This window comes from Amblyomma mixtum, chromosome 6 (genome assembly GCF_055824585.1).
Source record: "Amblyomma mixtum isolate Tamu chromosome 6, ASM5582458v1, whole genome shotgun sequence".
Lineage (NCBI taxonomy): Eukaryota > Metazoa > Arthropoda > Arachnida > Ixodida > Ixodidae > Amblyomma > Amblyomma mixtum.
Window position 1 is genome coordinate 29597612 of NC_143017.1, and position 20204 is coordinate 29617815.

General features: G+C 50.0%; 2 protein-coding genes and 3 non-coding genes across 5 annotated transcripts; all 5 read left to right on the plus strand.

Moving 5' to 3' along the window:
- Window positions 1-3568: 3568 nt before the first annotated feature.
- TRNAG-CCC (transfer RNA glycine (anticodon CCC)) lies at window positions 3569-3639 on the plus strand. The gene has a single exon. It is a non-coding gene; the product is annotated as a tRNA-Gly (tRNA).
- Window positions 3640-3797: 158 nt separating this feature from the next.
- Window positions 3798-4988, plus strand: LOC149338520 (uncharacterized). The gene has a single exon (XM_089550756.1). It carries the CDS (start codon window positions 3807-3809, stop codon window positions 4986-4988), a length of 1182 nt encoding a protein of 393 aa, XP_089406882.1. The 5' UTR covers window positions 3798-3806.
- Window positions 4989-7096: 2108 nt separating this feature from the next.
- Window positions 7097-8607, plus strand: LOC149338521 (uncharacterized). Its single transcript, XM_089550336.1, has one exon. The coding sequence runs from the start codon at window positions 7099-7101 to the stop codon at window positions 8605-8607; it is 1509 nt and encodes a 502-aa protein (XP_089406462.1). The 5' UTR covers window positions 7097-7098.
- Window positions 8608-8695: 88 nt separating this feature from the next.
- On the plus strand, window positions 8696-8766 carry TRNAG-CCC (transfer RNA glycine (anticodon CCC)). Its single transcript has one exon. It is a non-coding gene; the product is annotated as a tRNA-Gly (tRNA).
- Window positions 8767-15167: 6401 nt separating this feature from the next.
- Window positions 15168-15238, plus strand: TRNAG-CCC (transfer RNA glycine (anticodon CCC)). Its single transcript has one exon. It is a non-coding gene; the product is annotated as a tRNA-Gly (tRNA).
- Window positions 15239-20204: the final 4966 nt, after the last annotated feature.

A 20204-nucleotide genomic window follows, 5' to 3' on the forward strand; every position in this document is an offset into this window, starting at 1 on the left:
GGCCAGGATCTGCAGAGATGCTTTCGAATCGGTGAAGATAACCCAACGGCCGGCGGTTCGGCGCAGGATGTAGGAAACAGCTTCCTTAATGCCGTGAAGCTCAGCTGTCGTAGAGGATGTCCTCCGCTGCAGCCGGTAAGAAAGGGCATGACCTGTTGAGGGCACATAAAGGCCACATGAAGAGGTTTCTTTACTAGTTGAACCATCGGTGAAGATATGGGTGTGCTGCCTATATTCCTCCGTTAAGTAGGCGTGAGTAGTTTGCAGAAGCGCTGCCTGTGGCATGCGGCTCTTTGCATTCACACCTGGAACAAACTTCTTCACCTTTAGAGGAGAGAGTGTCCATGGAGGAAAGGCCAGAGGTAGTAGTTTCTGTGGCTGATTAATAGTAGGGATGGGCAGGAGCTGCACTGCCTGGCCAAAGCTGGAGTTGCTGTGAGTTAGGTGGACACGGTGCAGGAAGTGCTTCTTCCCTTGAAGAACATGGCGGAGATGGGTACGCATAGTTTCCTGGGCGGCAATTACCTCTAGTGGGAGACATCCTGCCTCCGATACTGTTCCTGATGCAGAGGAACCCTTTGGGAGGCCAAGGCAGATTCGCAGGCAGTTGTTCCGTGCGGCAACGAGAGACTTATTGCTTGATGTAGATAATCTTTGAAGCACTGGTAGACAGTAGCGCAAGGTTCCTTCAACGTAGGCTTTTTCAAGCAGAATCATTGATTTGCAGTTGCTACCCCACCTTGTTCCCGCCATGAACCTAAACACTTGCGATGCTGCAGTGATCCTCTCGCGGAGTTTTTTGATTTGAGGTGTCCATGACAGATTATAGTCGATTACAACACCCAGGAATCGCTGAGATCGTACATATGGTAGCGATCGCCCGCCTAGGAGCAGCGGATATCGGGTCATCGTTTTTCTTGTAAACGCCATTGCAACACTCTTTTCTGGCGAGAGACGAAGACCTCTGGAAGCCAGGTAGATCGAAATGTGCAATAGCGCTCTCTGTAGACGTTGCTGGGTGATATAGCGCGAGCGTGATGCGGTCCAGATGCAGATATCATCAGCATAAATCGTTATACGGACCCCTCGCGGAAGGTTTCTTCTTATGTGTATAAGGGCAATATTGAACAGGAGAGGGCTGAGCACCGCTGCCTGTGGTACGCCCCTCTCTACTGCGTGAAAGCGTGTTGGACCGTTTGGAGTGGTCATAAAAATTTGCCGTTCTTTCAAATAATGCCCAATCCATTTGTATAGCTTTCCTCCAAGGCCAAGACTGGCAAAGGCGGCGAGAATTGCATGGTGAAAGACAGAGTCAAAGGCGGCCTTGATGTCTAGGAAAACGGCTGTCGGGATGTACCCAGCATGAAGGTACTCCTCAATTGATGAGACGAGGGAGATGATATTGTCAGTCGCAGACCTGTTTTGACGGAATCCGTTCATTTCTTGGGGGAACTCATTTCGGCTTTCTAGGAACCAAGTTATGCGTTTGCAGATTATGCGCTCCATGAGCTTACCTACGCATCTCAGCAGGGCAATGGGCCGGAATGATGGGTAGCTTGTTGGCTGCTTACAGGGTTTCAAAACAGGCACAATTTTCGCCAGCTTCCATTCCGTGGGGACCTCACCAGTCATCCAGGAAGAATTGTAATACTCCAGGAGTCGAAGACGGGAGGTGTGGGGTAGCTTTGCAATGGCTTCATAGGTACCTCATCATGACCCGGAGACGTGTGTCTATTTGTCTCCGCGATAGCTGTGGATAGTTCATCCGTTGTGAAAGGCAGGTCTAACGCTGGCACTGCCGCCTTTGGGATGCCTGATTGACCATTTGCGGAGAGTGTCGAATGCCCTGACCCTGCCGACAGTAGCCTGCAGTATTCTTCTGAGACTTCTTTTATAGATTTTTGTTCGTGAAGGGAGAGTGCAGCGAAGGGGTGGAGTGGTTGAGGTGGCGTGCGCATACCTCTAACTATCCGCCAAATATTGGTTACTGTTTGGCGCACATCCAGCATAGAACAAAAGTCACGCCACTTTTGCCGACTGAGTTTATCCATATAGCGTCGAATGTGACGTTGTGCCCGTCGGCATGCACGTAGGTCATCGAGGCTTTTTGTGCGCAGAGCTTTCCTTTCAGCTCGCCTGCGTATAGCGCAGAGCCTGCGCGGATGATATCGCCGTATTGTGCACAAACAAATAAAGCATTAAAGAAGTCACAGCTGTTGTTGAACAATTTTGCGAATACACCGGAGCCCAGATAAATTGGGACAAAAGTTATGGATTTTGGTATGGAGACTGGGACGCCACGCCAGAGCAATTTTATCGCCTTCATTGGTCAACACTTCCTCAACCATACCTCGGCGTGCCCCTCGAGTGTTATCGTGATCCTGAACAATACTGGACCGATCAAACAACGAAGGCAAAAGAAAAGGCTGATGCATGGCAGGGAAGACAGCTGTCAATGTTTTCCCGCGCGACTGTCTCCAGTGTCTTCCTAATTTCAAAAATATGGTATGTGATGAACCTGTTGTGTGCATCGCGACGAGCATACAAAAAATCCATCGTGTCCTCGCCATTTTCATTTGGTCCTCGACCCGGGAGAGATCTAGCCGAACTAATTTGTTTATCTCAGTCAAGTGTGGTGGGCTAGGTCTGGTTCAGTTGTTTTTGCGGCAAGTTGTGTCACGATTTATTTTCTTAAGGGATCAAAATGACCCCTTTCTCCACACCGTGATGCAGGTGAGGCTACGCAGACTTCTCCCAGGATTCATTGTGACGTCATGTGAGAACACATGTGGCGCTGTGACTGGTAATCTGCGCGAAGTAGTGCTCGCGTTCAGGTTGTTAAACGTGCGGTTTTCACAAGACTACTTGTGCAGTGTTAGTAGGAAGTAACTGTACAAGGACCTTGTTCACACCATGCTACCTGTACCGTTATACCGTTTACCACACCGTGGACGCCCTGGACAAAACATACTCAAATGAGTAACGAAAATGCCAATATTACCTTCAGTTAAAACCTTTTTCTTTAAGCTACATACCGACACACTTCCAGTTAAGACCTGGCTTCATGAAAAAGGCATCTTCATACCGTGGTCAACTAACTGGTTTTTATGCAAAAAGCCGGACACCATAGAGCACGTTTTCCTAGATTGCTGGGACCCGATTTTCCATTGGGGCGTACTCCAGCGCACATTAAAGAAACAGTTGCCTCTTGACCCATATGGAATACAATTCCTGCCGGTAGACGCTTCGGACGATATACCGTACGATCTTATCATGGTCCTGGGCCTCCACGCGCTGTGGAAAACGAGAATGCAGTTTGAACATGCCGAACCTGTCGTGCGTTCTGTCAGAGATAATTTTATCGAAAGTATCGTATGTCTCAGAGAAGTTTATCGAGCGCTCCCTGATCCACCAGAATGGATTGCTTGTCTGGATGCATTGGTGTCTCTGAAAACATTTTAGTGTCATGTTAGCCCAAGTGTGGCTGCTATGGTTTACGCCTTGTACCCTTTCATTTTGACCATAATCCTGGCAATAAAATTAAAAAAAAGTATGTCACACAACGTGGGCGCCGCTAGTGTACTGGTATCATGCAAGATTCCCATTCTTGCGACGCGGGTTCGATTCCCGGGCGGCGCATATAAAAGAGGCGTATTTTATTTTTTTTTCACCGTCTAGGAATATACTTTTGGCCATCGTACTGCAGGCAGCGCACTGCGAGTATGCTCAAGAACAACGGCAGGTATGTCACACAACGTTGGCGCCGCTGGATTCGGCTTCCGGCCACCGAGCGTGACGGACGTGCGATGACGGGCTCCGTTGGAGCGGCTACAGCGGCCATGTCTGGCCGCGGAAACAGGATTTTTGCCTCGGAAGATGAATATCAGGTGATTCTGCCTACCCTTCCTACAGGAAATGTTGTGTTAAACACAGTCTTTTTGCACGCTGACGTGCGGGCCCGCCCCTATCGGGTCGAAGATTTCAGGGATGCGCTGGCTCAGCTGATGCTGCTCCCCGAGGTTATCGCCTTGGGGGCGTATCGCATGAGCAATGTGTGGGCTATTACCTTCACCAGTGCTGATGCGGTGAAGAAAATTCTTGCTGCCCGGGAAGTAAAAGTGAAGGACCGCCGCTGTCTAGTTATTGACCCGGCAAACCAAGACGTCCGCGTCAAGCTACACTGGCTGCTGCACAACGTGCCCGACGAAGACGTGAGGGTAGCCTTCGCCCCGTACGGCAAGGTGAGCGAAGTCACCAAGGAACGGTGGCGCGTCCAGGGTGTCGCCAGCAAGGGGTCGACGACGCGCTTGGTTTCATTGAAAATGAATCCTGGCGTGAAACTGGAAGACCTCCCTCACGAAGTCAGGGTTGGCGGTGAGCTGGCTCTCGTGGTTGTACCGGGCAGAGCCCCGCTCTGTCTGCGCTGCCACGGTACTGGGCACATTCGCCGTGAGTGCAAAGTTCCAAGGTGCGGCGCCTGTCGCCGTTACGGACATGAGGATAGCAGCTGTGTACGCACGTACGCGAGCGCTGCCGTCCCAGTCAACAATGACATCTCGTCCGAGCTTGTCATGGACGAGGCTGACGCGGAAGACGCTGCAGCAGAGGCAGGCGACGGAGCGGAGAAGGAAAAATCCCCGGCTGTGTCGACTCCTGGAACATCCGCAACCGCGGAGACGCTCAGCAGTAAGCTGCAGCAACAGGAAGCGCCGCCTGCAGATGTTAAGACGTCAAAGAGCGAAGTCCTCTCGGGGAGTGGGGCGTCAGTTCCCGTCGTTCCCCAACATGCTGAAAGCATGGAAGTGACGGATGCGTCAACCAGCAACCAGGGAGGAAAGCGACCGCACGAGCACAGTGCGAACGGAGAGCCTAAGGTGAGCGAGGGCGTCGAGCCACCGCCGAAGACTGTTGGTGTGAGGCGAGCGACGCTGAAACCGCGGCCGAATATACCGGCCGATCAACGAGCGGCGGCTAAGCCGCCGCCTTAGTTGAGTGAGTGCGTTGTGTGTGGCTTCTGTGGACGCGAGATGGCCTTTTTTGGTGACGGACTGCATGGGCTGGGTCTCCAGTCCGTACGCATGAGGCAGAGGTGCAAGAGACGTTGGAATACCGGCACTGTACCCATCGAGCACCATGGACTAGGCAAGTCGCCCTCCGCCGTCGCTTTGTGTCCTCAGGTACGCACCATACGGCTCCTGTACTTAAACTAGATGGCTTCGACACCTGTTGGAGCGTTGCGCATTGCAACAATTAATGTCAGGGGACTGGCTTCTAAAAAACGTCAGTACCAACTAAGCCGGTTGTTCCTCGATAATGACCTCGACATAATAGCCGTCCAGGAGACCAAAGTCGAAGGACAGGAACAGACGGACCGTATGGTGCAGCCTTTTACGACACGTTACAAATATTTGTGTGTGCCATTCGTCTGGCACATCGGGGGGTTGTGCTGTCTTTATTAGGAATTCCATGGGGATTGTCGAACAGAATTTAACTGTGTGTCAAACTGGCCGTTTGCTTGTAGTTGATTTTCTTTATTGCAATTTACTGTGGAGGATCATATGTGTGTATGCCCCTAACAAAGAGAACGAGCGCAAGTAATTTTTTGAGCGTCTTGAACAATACGTATGCTGTGAGCGGTTAATTGTGCTGTTGGGTGACTTTAACTGCGTATGTAAAGCAGAGGACAGAACTACAAAAAGACTTGTCCGCGACAAAAGTGCGGAATTGTTGAATTCGCTTGTACACGAAAATGGTTTAGATGATGTTGCTGAAGTTCTTTCGGTAGCATCGCATTTTACTCACTTTCAGGGTGAAAGTCACGCGAGATTGGACAGAGCGTATGTGTCCCTTGATCTTGTTCCTTTGTGCAACAGCTACGAGGTGAAAAACATGTCTTTTACCGACCACAGCTTAGTTGCGTTTACCCTGGGAAAAAAAGAAAAGAAATCTCGTTTCTCGTGGGATCTTTGGAAGTTTAATGCACAGTTACTCGAGGATGAACTTTTTGGTAGTAAAGTTAATGAATGTATTAAAGCATTGCTATCAGCAGAGCCTGGGAACTGGGTAATTAGATGGGAAGATTTCAAACAGCAAGTGAAAAGGAACGCGATTGAAAGAGCAAGCGTTATTTGCCATCATAAACGTGTTAAAGAAAAAGAACTACATTGCCAACTTGACTTGCTCGTAAGCCTGGAAAGTTCCCAGCCGGGAAGATATAAGAAAGAGATAAGAGAAACAAAAAGTAAACTTGAGATTATCGAAAAAAACAAGTATGCAGCTGCCGTGATAAGGGCGCGTGCTGAACGTCTCTGGCTTGACCAAGTGCCTACTAAACGCTCGCTTAGTGACGAAAAGAAGTATGCGACTCAAAATGAAATAAAACAAATTAGGTACAGAAACGAGGTAACGAATGATAGCAAGATGATTCAGTTAGCTTTTGTTGAACAGTATAGGGAATTGTTTGGGCGCCGTCAGCTTGAAGAAGAGGGCTTTACAGAAACCTTCTTGTCTCGTATGCCAAAGCTTGGAGATGAAATAAAACAAGGCCTGGAGGTACCATTCAGCGTAAGCGAAGTGGGAAGAGCGATCGAAGAACTGAGTACCGGAAAATCTCCTGGTCCTGACGGCCTAGGCAGTGATTTTTATAAGAGTTTCAAAGCCGAACTCACTTATGCTCTGCACTGCGTCTTCACCGAAATGTATGAAACAAAGAAAATGCCGCCGTCATTTAAAACAGCACACGTGGTTTTAGTGCCCAAGAGTGAAGACCAGGCTAAACTGCTGTCCGTTGGGGCTTATAGGCCGATAAGCCTGACCAACGTCGACTATAAAGTGTTTATGAAGATTCTTGCCAATAGACTGCAAAAGGTTATAAAGGACCTTGTAGGGCCGCACCAAACGTGCGGTATTAAAGGTCGCACCATTGGAACGAATGTGCACATTGCTAGAACTGTTGTTGAATGTTGCGATGCGTTCGTGGGACGAGTTGCCATGATGCAGCTTGACTTGGCGAAGGCCTTCGATCGCGTGTCACACGAAATTCTTTTCGCCGTTCTAGAATATGCCAACGTCGGCTCTGTAATCTTACAAGGTGTACAGATGGCGTACGAAAACTGTGTTACGCGTATTATAGTGAACAAACAGCTTACTGAACCTGTGCCTGTCTGTTCCTCGGTCAGGCAGGGCTGCCCGCTCTCGCCTCTGCTCTTTGCGATCTATCTTGAGCCTTTTCTGTTATCGCTGTTACACAATGATGGGATCTGTGGTTTCACTCTTCAGTCGGTGCAAGTAAAAGTGCTTGCTTACGCTGATGATATTGCTGTTTTTTGCGCGGACCAAGAAAGCGTTAAAGAAGTTGTCAAAGTTGCGCGGGCCTATTGCAAAAAGACCGGGTGCGAAGTTAACTGGGATAAGTGCATTGGATTTTGGCACGGTGATTGGGAGAGCACACCCGCAGTGTTTGCTAACATGCAATGGACGACCTCCCCTGCGAAGTATTTGGGGGTACCCTTAGAGCACTATAAGAACAGTACAGAGTTGTGGGGTGAGGTAACGCAGAGTGCAAGGAAAAAAGCGGATGGATGGAAAGGACGTGACCTTTCTGTTTTCGCGCGTGCAAGTGTGTGCAATGTATTTTTGATAGCCAGAATTTGGTATTTTTTGCAGTTTTTGCTCATCACCAGAGCAAACGTGCAGAAGCTGCATAGAGTGTTTGCTGTTTTTATTTGGAGCTCGAATTGGGAGCGAACTAGTCGAGCTAATTTGTTCCTACCGGTCAAAAGAGGTGGCCTTGGACTTTCCAACTTGTTTCTGAAACAAGTTTTCTCAAGATTTTTGTTTCTACGTGATCAAACCGATCCTTTGTTGCGCACAATGTTGCAGGTGCGCTTAGGAAATGTGTTACCGGAATTTGTTGTGTCCAGTTTTCCAGCCACGAATCGTGCTGTAACTGGGTTTTTACGTGAAGTTGTGGCTGCCTTTCACATTTTGAGCTCTCATTTTTCGACTGAATATCTGGCTGCTGTACCCAGGAAAAAATTGTACAAGGATTTGTTAGATATCTTTATACCTGTGCCCTTATACCGATCCTTTTACTGCGGAGGCCCAGGCAAAGATGTGCTAAATCGAGTTAAGAAGATGCCGGTAAGACCGAACGTCAAATCCTTTTTCTTTAAATTACACTCGGGTACCCTCCCGGTGAAAACATGGCTAAACGATAAAGGCATTTTCGTACCATGGAACGTCGACTGCACACTGTGCAAAAAACCCGAGACCATCGAACATGTCTTTATCGACTGCTGGGACCCGGTTTTCCACTGGGATATCTTGCAAAGAACTTTAAAAAAAGAGCTACCTGTTACTCCATATGGCATCCGGTTCCTGCCTATAGAAAGTGGCGAAGTGCCATACGATATGTTTATGCTACTGGGCCTCCACAGCATCTGGAAAACTAGGATGGCGGCTAGGCACGCAGACGCAAATGTGAAACCAGTCAGGGAAAACTTTATAGAAAGTGTAGTTTCTCTGAGAGATGTTCTCCGCAGTCAACCTCAGCCACCGGACTGGGTGGCAGTTATGGACAAATTGATCGAAATGAAAATGTTTTAATCCGTCGCCTTAGCCTAAGTCTGGCTAGCGACTTTTTGTGCCTGCGCATGTATTGTTTTCCGGCAATAAAGAAAAAAAAAAAACGTTGGCGCCGCTGGTGTAGTGGTATCATGCAAGATTCCCATTCTTGCGACCCTGGTTCGGTTCCCGGGCGGCGCATATAAAAGAGGCATTTTTCCTTTTTTTTTTCACCGTCTAGGAATATACTTTTGGCCATCGTACTGCAGGCAGCGCACTGCGAGTATGCTTAAGAACAACGGCTGGTATGTCACACAACGTGGGCGCCGCTGGTGTAGTGGTCATTATACTTCCGGCCACCGGCGTGTACGGACGAGGAATCATGAGCTCCGGCGGAGCGGCGATAGCGGCCCAGGCTGGCCGCGGTGACAGGCTTGAAGGAAACGATGATAAGGAATATCAGATCATTTTGCCGAACCTGCCCACCTGACGTGTTGTTTTGAACACTGTTTTTTTTTGCAGGGAGACGTACGTGTGCGACCCTTTAGGGTTGAAGATTTCCGGGACGCCTTGGCGAAGACTGGTACGCTCCCAGACGTGGTGGCTCTGGGGGCGTATCAAATCAACCACGTGTGGGCCGTGACTTTCAGCAGCGTCGAAGCAACCAAGCGGCTGCTTGCCGTCAAAGATCTTCTAGTGAAAGGGCGCCGGTGCATCATCATCGACCCTGAGGATCAACAGGTGAAGCTCAGTCTTCATTGGATGTTGCATGGAGTTGCCGATGGAGACATCCGAACTGCGCTGGCGGCTTTCGGTCAGGTGACCGAAGTTACCCGGGAGAGGTGGCGCGTCCAAGGCGTTCACGAAAAGCGTTCAACTACGAGGACCGTGCTCCTGAAGTTGAAGCCTGGGATGAAGATAGAGGACCTGCCCCACCAGATAAGAGTTGCAGGAGAGTTGGCCCTCGTGGTTGCGCCTGGTCGGCCAATGCAGTGCCTGCGCTGCCACGGGATCGGTCATGTACGCCGGGAATGTCAGATTCCGCGCTGCTCGATATGTAAGCGGTTCGGCCACGTTGACTCTGACTGCGTACGAACCTACGCGGTGGCTACAGGACCTTCATCGAGGGAGGCCTCGGCGGAGCACCAAATGGATGTCGCTGAGACTGAAGAAGCAGCAAGTGGCGTTGGTGAAGCGGGAAAGCCAGCTGTAACTACGGGCAAGCAAGTGCTTCCGGGGGGTGGGAACGAGGCACCCTGTCTGTCAGGCAAGGAAGCCAGAACACCTGGCAACGAAGATTCGGGGGAAGGTATGGAGAGCGAGGCTGAGCGTTTTCCAAACGCTGAGGTAACGGAATCAACGAGTAAGTTGGATCCTCTTGAGAAGAGTGGCGGCCGAGCGACCAGCGTCCCCGGACCGGCGAAGCGAGCCCACGACGAGAGCGGCAGTGAAAAGGAAAAGGTGGAGGCAGCTAGCATCGAGGAGCCGCCAGCGAAAGCGCCACTAGGGAGGAGACCGACTTTCAAACCCAAACCGAATGTCCCGACGAACAAGAGAGCCGTCGAAAAACCGCCCCCAACGCAAGGTCCGCCAGTCCAAGGGCATGGCTCTGGCATCAATGAAGGCGTCTAGCTTTATGCTAGACGTGAAAGGTAAGCACCATGCTCTCGGCCTTTTTTCTCTGTAACAAAACGGCTTCTGCAATCCCGCTAAAAATTGCCAATTTTAACGTACGGGGTTTAGCCACGAAAAGGAAGCAGAACCAAGTGTTGCGCCTCTTAAATGACTACGACATCGATATTCTAGGTGTTTAAGAGACGAAGGTCGAGGGCGAAAGAGAGACCGAGAGCATGGAGCAGCGTTTCACGTCCCGGTTTTTTGCAGTTGTGAGTCACGCGGTTGGCACTTCGGGAGGGTGTGTCTTGCTCGTCAAAAAGCTACCAGGTCTTGTTGTACAAGGAGCATGCTTCTTTTCTGTCGGGTAGGGGAGTGGTCCCCGATTTTAGTCTCTGGTCTATCCTATGGCATCTGTGTATATGCCGTCTACACCGTCTGTATACACCGTCTGTGTATATGCATCTACTTTTGTCGACGAAAGGGCAGCTTTGTTTGACTTAGTGCAGCAGTACGCAAACACGGACAAGCAACTTGTCTTTATGGGTGACTTCAATTGTGTTTTGAGCTCCGCTCATAAAACTAGCCCGCGTGCTTTTAGAGATAAGAGCACATAAATTCTGTCTCGCACGATTGACGAGTTTGCCTTGGAAGGCGTGGCGGAATATATTGTGGGCAATGGGCAACTACAGTACGCGCATTTTCAGCGGTCTAGTCACGCCCGCCTTGACAGGATTTACATATCTGCAGAACTGGTCCCAAAGTGCCAATGTTATGACGTTCTGCCCGTAACATATTCGGATCACTGCGTGGTTCAGTGTACGATTGGAACCAGAAATAGAGGCGGTTGTTTTCAGTGGGACCTTTGGAAGATGAACAATAAACTTTTAGGGGATGAACAGTTTACTAGACTCGTAGAAGCGGAAATTAATAACGTTGCTCTGGATACCGAGCAAGAACTGGGTCAAGAATGGGAACTTCGCAAACAACAAATTAAGATAAAAGCTATTGAACAATCCAGCTGCATACGGTATAAAAAAAAACAAAATGAAATGAATTTAAAGACACTGCTTGAGAAATTGCTAACTCTGGAGTGTAATGCGCCGGGTTTGTACATGGACGATGTTAGAAAAATAAAACAAAAGCTTCAACTAATTGACGAAGACCGTTATCGCGGGGCACTTGTGCGCGCGAGAGCGGAGAAACTGGCCATGGGCGAGACGCCAACAAAACGATCTTTCGGAATTGAAAAAGCGAACGCAAGACGTAATCACGTGGGAGAGATTGAATGGGCGGGCGGCGTAGAAACAGATAACGAAGGAATCGCGAAACCTTTCTTTGAACACTACCAACCGCTCTTTTCTTGCCACAGTGTCAAGTTGGATCGATTTAAAGAATCCTTTCTTGAGGCGATGCCAAAAATTGACGACGAGCAAAAAGCTAACCTTGAGCGGCCAATAAGTGAACAAGAAGTGCAGCAGGCAATTAATAACTTGAATCCTGGAAAATCACCCGGGCCCGATGGCCTGAGTGCAGCTTTCTACAAAGCATTCAAGGAACAGTTATCACTATTGTTGTGTGCCTTATTTAATGAGGCCTATGATTTGAAGTCGTTGCCAGCATCGTTCGGTTCGTCGCATACTGTGCTTATCCCAAAAACTGACCAACCAGATAAGCTGAAGTGGGTGACGCCATACAGGCCCATTGCTCTGACGAACGTTGATTATAAGATTTATATGAAGGTGCTTGCTGGCAGGCTACAAACAGTTATAGCCGAAATAGTTGGCCCCCACCAAACGTGTGGGATCAAAGGACGATCTATTTTTGAGAACATCCATAAAGCAAGATGTGTGTCGAATGCTGTGATGCTACACGCGAACGTGTTGCATTACTGCAGTTGGACTTGGAAAAGGCTTTCGATTGCGTGTCACATAACATTCTGTTTAGCATCTTAGACTACATTAATGTTGGTACAGTTATTCGAGAGGGAGTGGCCTTGGCGTACCGTAACTGTACTACGAGATTAATTGTCAATAAGTCATTGGGGGCCCCCATGAACGTACTACGTTCAGTGCGCCAAGGTTGCCCCCTCAGCCCTCTTTTGTTCTGTATTTATATTGAAGCTTTGTGTTTAAGCATTCTACAAAACAAAGGCATTGATGGTTTCCGACTGCAGTCTACTGAAATTAAACTACTTGCCTACGCAGATGATGTCGCGGTTTTTTGTGTAAATGAGGAAAGTATAAAGAGGACAGCTGATACTGTGAAGCATTTTAGTGAAGTCACAGGAAGCCAAGTTAACTGGGGTTAGTGTCTGGGGTTTTGGCATGGAGAATGGCCGTTAACCCCCGAGACATTTGCTAATATGTCATGGGCTACAACGCCTGTCAAATACCTGGGAGTGCCTTTAGAGTTTTATAAGGATACCGAGCCATACTGGACACAGCAGATCCAAGAAACCCGCGAGAAAGCGGAGAAATGGAAAAACGCCCACTTGTCAATATTTGCAAGAGCAACAGTGTGTAACCTTTTTTTAATAATCAAGTTATGGTATGTGATGCAAGTGTTGCATTGTTCACTTGTTAATGTGCAAAAACTGCACCGAATTTTTGCCGTGTTCATTTGGGCCTCCACTTGGGAGAGGTGCAGGAGGACAAATTTGTTTAGGCAGGTGAAGTGCGGCGGGCTTGGGTGGGGCCATTTAGTTTTACGCCAGATCGTGAGCCGGTTTATTTTTTTTAGGGATGTAAGAGACCAATTCCTGCGAGCTGTTTGCCAACAAAGGCTAGGTCGAGCGTTGCCTGATGTTGTGGTTCACACCGGATGTATGCCCGGCCGTATTTTTGGATTCTTTAGAGAGATTGTTCTAAGTGTGAAATTCCTTAGCGTACGTTTTTCGATGGAGTATTTGAGTAAAGTTGAAAAGAAAACATTATACAAGAATCTTTGTGATGTAGTGTTCCCGGTGCCCTTGTGCAAGGCCTTATACTCTGGAGGCAAAGGCAGTAATGTATTGAAACGTGTAAAGAAAATGAAAGTGTCCGCTGGAGCAAAAACATTTTTCTTCGTGTTACACACCGGTACATTGACGGTAAAATCATTTCTGGAGAAAAAGGGCTTGTTCCTTCCGTGGGGCGCCCACTGTCTCATTTGTAAACAGCCAGACACAATAGATCATATGTTTCTTCATTGCTGGGAGGGGGTGTATTTGTAGGATGTGCTTCAAAGGACAGTCAAAAAAGAGTTGCCACTCGATGATCATGGCATTAGATACTTGCCAACGAATAACCAGGATGACGTCCCAATAGACCAAGTAATGTTAATGTGCCTCCACAGTATATGGCGCTCTCGAATGGCCGGTTATCACTGCGATTCAGATGCAAGACCACCACGCATGTATTTCCGAGAAAGCGTACAGATATGGCTGGAGACGGCGAAATTACAAACTTGTGTTCCCGAGTGGCTGTCAAGGCTGGAGCCCTTGACGGTACTCAAGGAATTTTAACATGACAATGCCTGCCCGTCGTGCGTACAGGCTATTTGAACGCTGTGTAAATATGTTCGCGTGTGTTACTGTTATTTTTGTGTCTAAGAGAGAGAGAGAGAGAGAATAACTTTTATTTAGAAAGCCTGCAGAGTCGGGTAGGCTCCCTCCAAGCAGGGAGGACAAGCTTTTACCGCGACGCGGCCACTACGTCAATCTCGTGCGTTGTGCTCCTTGAGGTCTTGTTACGTCCCTCGCTACTTCCGCGGGTTCGAGAGGGCCGCCGCCCCCTTCCTGGGGGCGCCGCCCCCCTCTCCTCGGTTTCGCTCGGTCGCTGCCTCTCGAGAGCTGCCGAGACCTGCTGGACGGCCTTGAGTTGTGTCTTTTGATCACAGCTCCTCGTTGCAGCCTCTAGCTGCGGCGGGATCGTCGTCTTCTCGCTGGCTTCGCGCGGATTTACGCTACAGTCCCAAAGGATGTGAGCCGCGGTGGCTGTCTCCTTCGCGCACAGTCTGCATATGTCGCTCGCGTGCACACTCGGACACACGTGCTTAGCTAGCACCGGGGTGAGCAGGGACCCCGTCTGTAACTGTCTATATAACACTGCCTCCTTCCGGGTAAGCCCCGGGTGAGGTGGCGGCAAAGTCTGTCTGTTCAGTCTGTACCATTTCACTATTTCGTTGAAGGTGGTCATCTTGTCCTTGGCACTGCGCCGCGACCAGGACTTCGAGTCGGCCGTGCTTTCAGCCGCGCGGTTGGTTAGTCCTCGCGCGGCCGAGTTGGCCGTCTCGTTGTGGTTCACGTTTCCGCGTTCCGACACGTCACTGCCCATGTGGGCCGGAAACCACTTGATCACCACAGGACTGTTGCGTCCGATGTCTTCGGCCTTGCGCAGTATGCGCGCGGCCTCACTACATACCCTACCCTTGGCGTAGTTCTTCACTGCCGTTCTAGAGTCACACAACACTGTAGTACATCCGGGGTCGGAAACGGCCAAGGCGATGGCCACCTCCTCCGCCCCGTGCGCTTCTCGAGTCCGGACGCTCACCGCGGTCTTCGTTGCACCCGTCGATGCCCCGACAACCACCGCCGCGTATGCGTCGGTGCTCCCTTGATACTCTGCCGCGTCCACGTAGGCGGCGCCTTCTTCTCTGGCGTGGAGGTCCACGAGAGCCCTGGCCCTCGCCAACCTCCGCTCCCTGTTGTGCTCGGGGTTCACGTTCTTCGGGATCGGGAAGACCCTGAGCTTTCTGTTGATGCTATCTGGTATAGGTACGTCTTTCTGCTGCTTGCCTTCCCTCGGTTCGAGGCCAAGGTCCCGCAGTATCTGTCTTCCGGTTCTCGTTTCGGAGAGACGCTCGAGTTGCGCCGTTCTCTGTGCTTCGGCTATTTCGTCCAGCGTGTTGTGGACTCCCAGCGCCATGAATTTTTCGGTGCTCGTGCCCCCGAGGAGACCGAGTGCCGCCTTATACGCCTTGCGTGTCTAAGCCAGGCAATAAAAAAAAAGCCGCTGGTGTAGTGGTATCATGCAAGATTCCCATTCTTGCGACCCGGGTTCGATTCCCGGGCGGCGCATATAAAAGAGGCGTATTTCATTTTTTTCCCCGTCTAGGAATATACTTTTGGCCATCGTGCTGCAGGCGGCGCACTGCGAGTATGCTTAAGAACAACGGCTAGTATGTCACACAATGAGGGCGCCGCTGGTGTAGTCATTTCTGCTTCCGGCAGCCGAGCTGAACGGATCGCAGGGTCATGGGCTCCAGCGGAGCGGCGATAGCGGCCTTTGACGGCCGCGGAAACAGGATCGATGACTGCGAAGATAAGGATTACCAGATCATTTTGCCGACACTGCCAACAGGACGTGTTGTTTTCAACACCGTTTTTCTTCACGGTGACGTGCGAGCGAGGCCGTTCCGGGTCGAGGACTTCCGTGACGATCTGGCCGAGACCGGTACGCTCCCCGACGTGGTCGTGTTGGGGGCGTACCAAATCAACCATGTGTGGGCGGTTACCTTGCGGAACACGGAGGCAGCAAAGAAGTTGCTCGCCTTCAATGAGCTGCAAGTTAAGGGACGTCGCTGCCTCATTATCGACCCGGAAGACCAGCAGGTGAAGCTGCGGCTACACTGGATGCTTCACGGTGTGGCCGACGACGACATCCGGACGGCATTCGCGGCGTTTGGCAAAGTGACCGACGTTACGCGCGAGCGGTGGCGGATACAAGGCGTCAATGACAAGAGCTCAACGACAAGAACTGTCCTACTGAAATTGAAGCCCGGCTTGAAAGTGGAAGACCTGCCACACCAGGTACGCGTCGCCGGAGACTTGGCTCTTGTTGTGGCGCCTGGGCGTCCAATGCAGTGATTGCGCTGCCATGTTACGGGCCACGTGCGGCGTGCATGCAAGGTTCCCCGCCGTACGAAATGTAGGCGGTACGGCCACGCGGATAACGTGTGTCCGCACTTACGCGGTGGCTACGGGCGGTGCATGGAAAAACGACTCCGCGGAACTTCTCATGGATGTAGTCGAGGCCGAAGAATCTGCGAAAGGCATAGAGGAGCCAGAAAAGCAAGCAGGATCGACGGGATCTTCGGGACCCTCCAGCAGCGATGCCGGACGGAAACCTGAAGGGGCGGAACCTTCTAGAAAGCTGACGGAGGCGTCGAGTGACGAAGCGAGCGTGCCGGCGCTCCCAGAAACCGAGCCAGCGACTCTGACAGAGGAGAACCTTTACCAGAGCGGCGCCCGCACGACCAGCGTCCCTGCCCAGCGAAGCGGCCACACGCCCAGACCGGAACCGAAGGAGACAAGGCGGAAGCCTCCAGCGTCGAGGAGCCGCCGGCAAAAACGACCCAAGGACGGCGGTCATCCACCGGCCACGACCAAATGTGTCAACGGAGAGGAGAGCGCTCGACAAACCGCCCCCGCAGCCAGGCCTGGCACCAGCACCGGATGGCTCCGGTGTCAATGATGTCGTCTAGCCAAGCGCTAGACGCGAAGGGTAAGCACCATGCTCCCGGCCTCTTTCTTCTGCATGACATGGCTCATGCGTTCCCCATAAAAGTCGGTACAATTAATGTAAGGGGACTGGCAAGCAAGAAGAAGCAGAACCAGGTGTACCGCCTTTTAACTGAGCATGAGATCGACGTCCTGGCAGTGCAGGAAACGAAAATTGACGGGGAAGAAGAGACCGGGAGCATGGTGCGACGTTTCACGTCTAGGTTGTTTGCAGTAGCAGCCCACGCTGTAGGCACGTCTGCGGGTTGTCTCATTTTTGTAAAGAATGTACCGGGACTTGAGGTTCAGGCATATACGGCGTGTCCATCGGGGCGATTTGTTTTGATTGACTTCCTGTACAACAAAACATATTGGCGCATCATTTGTGTGTACGCCCCAAATGCGGTGGATGAGAGGACAGCCTTTTTTCAAAACGTACAAAGGTACTTCAGTTGCGAGACATCCCTGATCGTCATGGGTGACTTCAATTGCGTCCTCGGAGGCTGTGAAAAAACCAGTGCACGGACGTTTAGGGACAGAAACACTGTGGTACTCTCAGAAATTAGACACGTCCAACCTCGATGATGTGGCGGAATGTTTAGAAGGCACGCGTTGTGTGAGGTTCCCACATTTTCAGCGCTCAAGCCATGCGCGGCTAGATCGGATTTATGTGTCGCCGGACGTTATTACAAAATGCAGTGGCTACAGTGTAGTACCGGTATCATTTTCTGATCATTGTTTAGTGTTGTGTGGGATAGGGACAAAGTAACGAGGAAATCAGCAAATTAAAGCCGAGCGGGGAAATGAAAGTATGGCAGCAGTGGGAACTTTGCAAACAACAAATAAAGATAGCAGCAATTGAAAGGTCAAGCTTTATACGACAAGAGGAGAGGCGTGAGGAGGACAATTTACGATCCTTACTGGCTAAACTTCTCGCAAAAGAAAGCGAACAGCCAGGCAAATGGATGGACGACATTAGAAAAATAAAACAGAAAATTGAACTCTTCGAGGAAGAACGCTATCGCGGTGCACTTGTGCGGCCTAGGGCGCAAGATATAGCTGTTGGGGAGACACCTCCAAAACGAGATCTAGGAATCTAAAAAACGCATGCTCAACGAAACCACATTGAAAAGATTGAATGGGGCGGGGCGTTATCTGGAGAAAGCGGGCACATCCAGCAGGCATTTCATGAATATTATCAGGCGCTGTTTGCAAAGCAAGAAGTGGATGTGAGCGCATTCAAGGAAACGTTTCTTGGTGCTTTACCGCGATTAGATGACCAACAGAAAGAAAGGCTGGAGCTGTCGATAACTGCGTCAGAGGTCGAGCAAGCTATAGAAAGTTTGAACCTGGGAAGATCTCCTGGACCTGATGGGTTAAGCGCAGCTTTTTACAAAGCATATAAACATGAAATAGTGCCAGTACTGACAGCAGTGTATAATGAAGTCTACAAAGTAAATGAATTGCCTTCGGTTTATGGTAAATGCCATAGAGTGCTAATCCCTAAATCCGACGAAGCAGAAAAGTTACAGCAGGTCACAGGATATCGTCCTATCGCCCTCACAAACGTAGATTATAAAGTTTTCATGAAGATTTTAGCCCGTACACTACAGTCAGTATTTCAAGATATAGTCCGTCCCCACCGGACGTGTGGGATCAAGGGACGCTCTATTGTTTCCAATATTCATAAAGCGAGGTGTGTGCTGGAATGCTGTGATAACACAAATAGTTGTGTAGCCATCCTTCAGTTAGATCTTGAGAAGGCATTCGATAGTGTTTCACACGATATCCTGTTCTGCATACTTGACCATGTAAATGTAGGGTCCATTATTGACGAGGGTGTGGCCTTGGCGTACCGGTGCTGCACGACAAGATTAATTGTAAGTAAGAGTTTGGGGGCCCCCATAGGCCTGCAGCGTTCGGTGCGCCAGGGTTGTCCCCTCAGCACTCTTCTATTCTGCATTTACATTGAAGCGTTGTGTTTGAATATTATGGAAAGTGAAAAAATTCGTGGCTTCCAGCTACAGGCGGCAGAAGTTAAGTTGCTGGCTTATGCGGATGATGTCGCGGTGTTCACAGTTAACCGGGAAGGTGTAACCGAGGCCGTGGCATGCGTAAAAGAATTCGCCAAGGTCACCGGTAGTAAAGTGAATTGGTCAAAGTCCCTGGGGCTTTGGCACGGAGAATGGCCAACGAAGCCCGGCAATTTTGGAAACATGTCCTGGGTGACGACCCCAGTAAAGTACTTAGGCGTCCCACTGGACGGTTATCGCGATAGCGATTCGTACTGGAAAGCACAGACGCAAGCCACGCGTGAAAAGGTGGAGAGGTGGAAAGGGCGACCTCTTTCAATTTTCGCAAGGGCCACAGTGTGCAATCTGTTTTTTATGTCTAGGCTGTGGTACGTGATGGAAGTGTTGCATTGTGCAAGGATGAACGTAGAGAGACTGCACCGGATCTTTGCCGTTTTTGTGTGGGCTGCGGACTGGGAACGCTGCAGCCGGACCAATTTGTTTAGGCGGGTGAAGGACGGTGGCCTGAGTCTGGGACACTTATTTCTGCGGCAGACTGTAAGCAGATTTAGTTTTGTGCACGATGTAAGTCATCCGTTTTTGCGCACTCTGTGTCAATTAAGGCTCGGAAATGCACTGCCGGACTTTGTTGTCTCAACCGAAAGTTTCTCGGGACGTATTTTTGGTTACTTTAGAGAGGTTGTCGCGAGTGTTCGATTCCTGTCTGTTCGATTTTCGTATGAATAGTTATCTTCTGTTCGCAGGAAGAAGTTGTATAAGGATTTGTGCGATGTAGTTCTTCCACAACCTATGTACAGGGCCTTATACAATGGAGGACTGGGACGCGACGTACTTCAGCGTGTGAAGGCGATGCAGGTGCGACCAAGTGCAAAAATATTTTTCTTTAAATTACATAGCGGAACACTACCAGTAAAGAAATTTTTGGAGGGGAAGCATTTATTTCTACCTTGGGGAATACACTGTTTAATTTGTAAACAACCAGAAACTATAGACCACGTTTTTTTGCAATGTTGGGAGGGGGTATACTTTGCGACATTTTACAAAGGTCTTTAAAAAAGAAATTTCCGCTGGGCTCTCATGGTATTCGGTACTTGCCTGTAGAGAGTGAGGATGGGGTACCATTCGACCTTATTATGCTAATGGGCCTCCATTGTATTTGGCGCTCCAGAAGGGCAGGATATCATCGCGATCCTGATGCACGGCCAGCACGGATCTATTTTCGGGAGTGCATGCATAAGTATATTGAAGGTCAAAAACTTGCTCCTCAAGCTCCCGAGTGGCTCAAAAGAGTCGAGCCTTTGGTGACGCTTAAAGAGTTTTAACCTGACGAAGCCACGCCCCACCAGGCGGATAGTGTTGTTAATTATTGCCCATTTTGCTCTGTAAGTGTATTTGTGTACTGTGGATCTTGCCGAAGTCAGGCAATAAAGAAAAAAAAAAGCGCCCCTATTGTAGTGGTGTCATGCAAGATTCCCATTCTTGCGACCCGGGTTCGATTCCCGGGCGGCGCA

Coding starts and splice junctions, on each gene's coding strand:
- LOC149338520 (XM_089550756.1), top strand. CDS start 3,807: ATGACGGGCTCCGTTGGAGCGGCTACAGCGGCCATGTCTGGCCGCGGA.
- LOC149338521 (XM_089550336.1), top strand. CDS start 7,099: ATGGCGTACGAAAACTGTGTTACGCGTATTATAGTGAACAAACAGCTT.